Source organism: Rhagoletis pomonella, unplaced genomic scaffold, assembly GCF_013731165.1.
Source record: "Rhagoletis pomonella isolate Grant_MI unplaced genomic scaffold, Rhpom_1.0 Rhpom_scaffold_00007, whole genome shotgun sequence".
Classification (NCBI taxonomy): domain Eukaryota; kingdom Metazoa; phylum Arthropoda; class Insecta; order Diptera; family Tephritidae; genus Rhagoletis; species Rhagoletis pomonella.
This window is the reverse complement of record NW_023458561.1, coordinates 70,324,064-70,327,345: the sequence shown is the minus strand read 5'-3', so window position 1 is coordinate 70,327,345 and position 3,282 is coordinate 70,324,064. Positions and strand designations below refer to the sequence as shown.

The window sequence follows — 3,282 nt, the reverse complement described above, 5'->3', positions numbered from 1 at the left end:
ATCTTGTTCTGATGTTTTCACTTTTGAGTTCTTAGAATAAGAATTTTGTTGAATTGATCCTGAGGGAACGTACAATGTGGGCTTTGTCAAGTCCTGGTGCTAGATGGCAACAAATTATTTGAAGGGCCTAATCAAAAGATGATGAAAAAGATTTTCTACTTGCGGGAATTTTTTAATCATGCTGTTTAATATTATCTTAAAGATGAGCTGCCATCGTGCGATAAAAATCCAAAAATTCCAAAACACACGAAACTTATCAATAATCTCACAAAACCATGGGCCAAATATAGTAAAACTGCGTTTATAGTTTTTCTCAGGATTTTTTTAAAGGACTTTGAAATTTTAAAGATATGTTTAATTAAACATATGTATGTATTATTAAAAAAAATACAGTGCAATGTGTACCAAACAAAAAAAAGAAATTTCTGCAGAATTAAAAATAATAAAATTTGTTTGGTTCACAAGGACGAATGGGTACTGAAAATGTCATTTTATTTAATTTAATTTATTTTTTTACGCTAATGTTAGAAAGACGAAACTCGAGGATGTAGTCGCGTGTATATTAGTCCTTAAGTTTTTTTTTTCAAAAATAAATACTGCAAATTTTCAAGTATATTAAAAGATAAAATTTTAAAAGGACACTTTCAATACCTATTCGTCCTTATGCACCAAACAATTTATTCTTTTTTAATTATACCGAATTTTATCTTTTATTGAATACCCATATTGCTATTTTATATTCATTTCATTTCATTTATTAAGAGAAAGACATTAGTACAGTATGATCATTAGGGTGGTCCAAAAACAGTAAAGTCGGAATTGTAATGCTCTCACTCCCTAGGATTGTTCTATATCGAAAAAAGTATAGCCCTATTTTTTTATTTTGAAATCAAAAAATATTTAGAGGCCGCTCAAAGCGCTCAAAGTTTTCCATGTATTTCTATATGGAACAAAGCAACTTTTCATAGAAATGGTATAGAATTCTTGAAAATAAATATTTTTCGATCGAAAACTCTTGTTCTCTTCAGGAGACTTTCGATAATTGTTTATTTAGCCATTTTTTAATACTAACGATTTTTTATTTGTCCCCCCATTGCATTTTTCAGGGTTTTCATCGGTTTACGGCGGACCTTTAAATTATAGTTGCGATGAAAAAATGGTTAAATAAATAATTGGGTATTATTATTGGGAGTCTGCTGCAGATAAGCAGAGTTTTCCAATAGAAAAATATTTATTTTTAAGAATTCTATACCATTTCTACGAAAAGTTGTGTTTTCCCCATATAAAATACATGTAAAAATTTGGGCGCTCTGAGCGACCTCTAAATATTTTTTTGATTTCAAAATAAAAAACAGGGGTATATTTTTTTCGGTATAGAACAATCCTAGGAGGCGAGGGCATAAAAACCCCGACTTTACTTTTTCACATGCATTTTTGGACCACCTTAATAGTCATAGATCTTTCATAGTACAAAAGAGGCTAAAATACAAGTAAAAATAAAATATATAATACTTAAGACAGAAATAAAAATAAAATACAAGCATATCACATTATACATATCGCACATTTACATACTTCAAGATAGTGACATAATTCAAAAAAATAAAATACAAATATTGAATTAAGTATGCGGAAATTACCGCTACATCTTTTTCTATGTTGTGTAAAAATTTCATCGCTGTACCGATTACCAGCATCTCACTATAACAACATACATATGTATTAATTTTTACTATGGGAATATATTTAGATTCAATACTCTAAACCTTTTTTTTCGAGTTCTGTTTTTTGAGTTATGACAGTATTGAAGTAAATGGGCGATATGAAGCAAAGATCAACACAGACGACAAAATAAAAGTTAAACATTGAGACAGCGAAACCCAGATTCAAAAATTAAAAAAGTAAATATGTAAAAATATTACACCGAATTCATCAAATAAGTTTTTGAATAAATCATAACTTCGAAATTTTGAGGACCTTTTAAAAGTCCTGACGTCAAAAAGTAAAATTAAAAACGCAGTTTTACTATTTTTAGCACCTAGCTTCGCGAATATATTCGACTTTTTTGTGTGTAAAATTTACTGTCTCACGATGTTACATTTTCAAAACATGTATATTTTTGAAACTTTGAAAAGGCGTGACTAATCATGATCTTTCCAATACATTTTAAATTTTTGTATTGTCTTTTTGCTTCTCCTGTATAGGGGAAATATAATTTTTTGATTAGACCAATTAATCGAATAATTGAGTTATTTACTTTATGATTAATTAAAATTTTGAGTAATCAATTAATCGCACAGCCCTAACAAGAACACGTAAAGAAATTTCGTTCCGAAAAAAAAGAAAATTCTGAAAAAATTCTGCAAGAAACTCTTCACATAGCAGCATTATTTTTATTACTTTACCGATTTTCATGAGAAATTTCGTGAGAGAATCGAAGTAGACACATTTTATTTTATTTTAGAAAATTCGGCAAAAAATCCGATGAGATCTGTACGAATTCTTTAAAATTTCTCTACAATTCAGAATACTCTGAAAAAAATCGTTTGCAGGGTACATTCATACATATGTATGTAAGTATGTATGTACATATGTATATATTAATTTCTTACCTTGTGTGCTTTTAGTGAGCCATGCTCACAGGAGAGTGTTACATCCACAAAAGAGAGATCTTCACGCAACTGCTGGAACACCGACGTCATGGTGTTTTGGTAGTTGTTCCAACGCAGACTAAAATACTGGTGACTTCTGGATGCCATCTTGATGCAATTGCTATGCACTTGTCTTGTCCACTAGTCCAGTTTTACGCCAGCCGTGTTTTTTTATAATGAACTATAGGAATAATAAGTCAAATTTTAATTGTTATCTAAAAATATTTAATTTTTAAATAATAAAACCTACAAACACTTTTGTTTACACATATAGTATATGTACATATCGTCGCTTAAAGTACAAAGCCGTGTATCGTGATACCGCAAAACCTCGTAACTGACCGGTGTGAAAAAAATGATATTTGTATACCGAAAACTGCTGATAGAGATAATTAGGGATAAAAAGAGGGAACCGTCTTGAAATAAGGCAGGTTTTACTCTCTCTTGTAAAGTGTGGGCAACCTTATCTTGATACGCGGTTCTGTACTTTAAACGGCGATATGTACAGTTGTCCACAAAATAATAAAAGTGCGATATTTTGACCAGTTTTGGCTATTTGTCTTTTGTTTATTTAATGTTTATTGTTTTTTTATAAAAGCCTAGCTGGCTATACAACAAACACCATATAAAT

At 30.0% G+C, this 3,282-nt stretch overlaps 1 protein-coding gene across 4 annotated transcripts in view; it reads right to left on the bottom strand.

The window, feature by feature from the left end:
• Window positions 1-2,832, bottom strand: part of LOC118743479 (broad-complex core protein isoforms 1/2/3/4/5) — a 100,722-nt gene extending 97,890 nt beyond the window's left edge. For all 4 annotated transcript variants that reach the window (XM_036476186.1, XM_036476189.1, XM_036476187.1 and 1 more), the window contains exon 1: window positions 2,613-2,832. In XM_036476186.1, the coding sequence (XP_036332079.1) occupies window positions 2,613-2,759 (147 nt within the window). In that variant the 5' untranslated portion in view covers window positions 2,760-2,832. The remainder of the gene's footprint in view (window positions 1-2,612) is intronic.
• Between the last annotated feature and the right edge of the window lie 450 nt (window positions 2,833-3,282).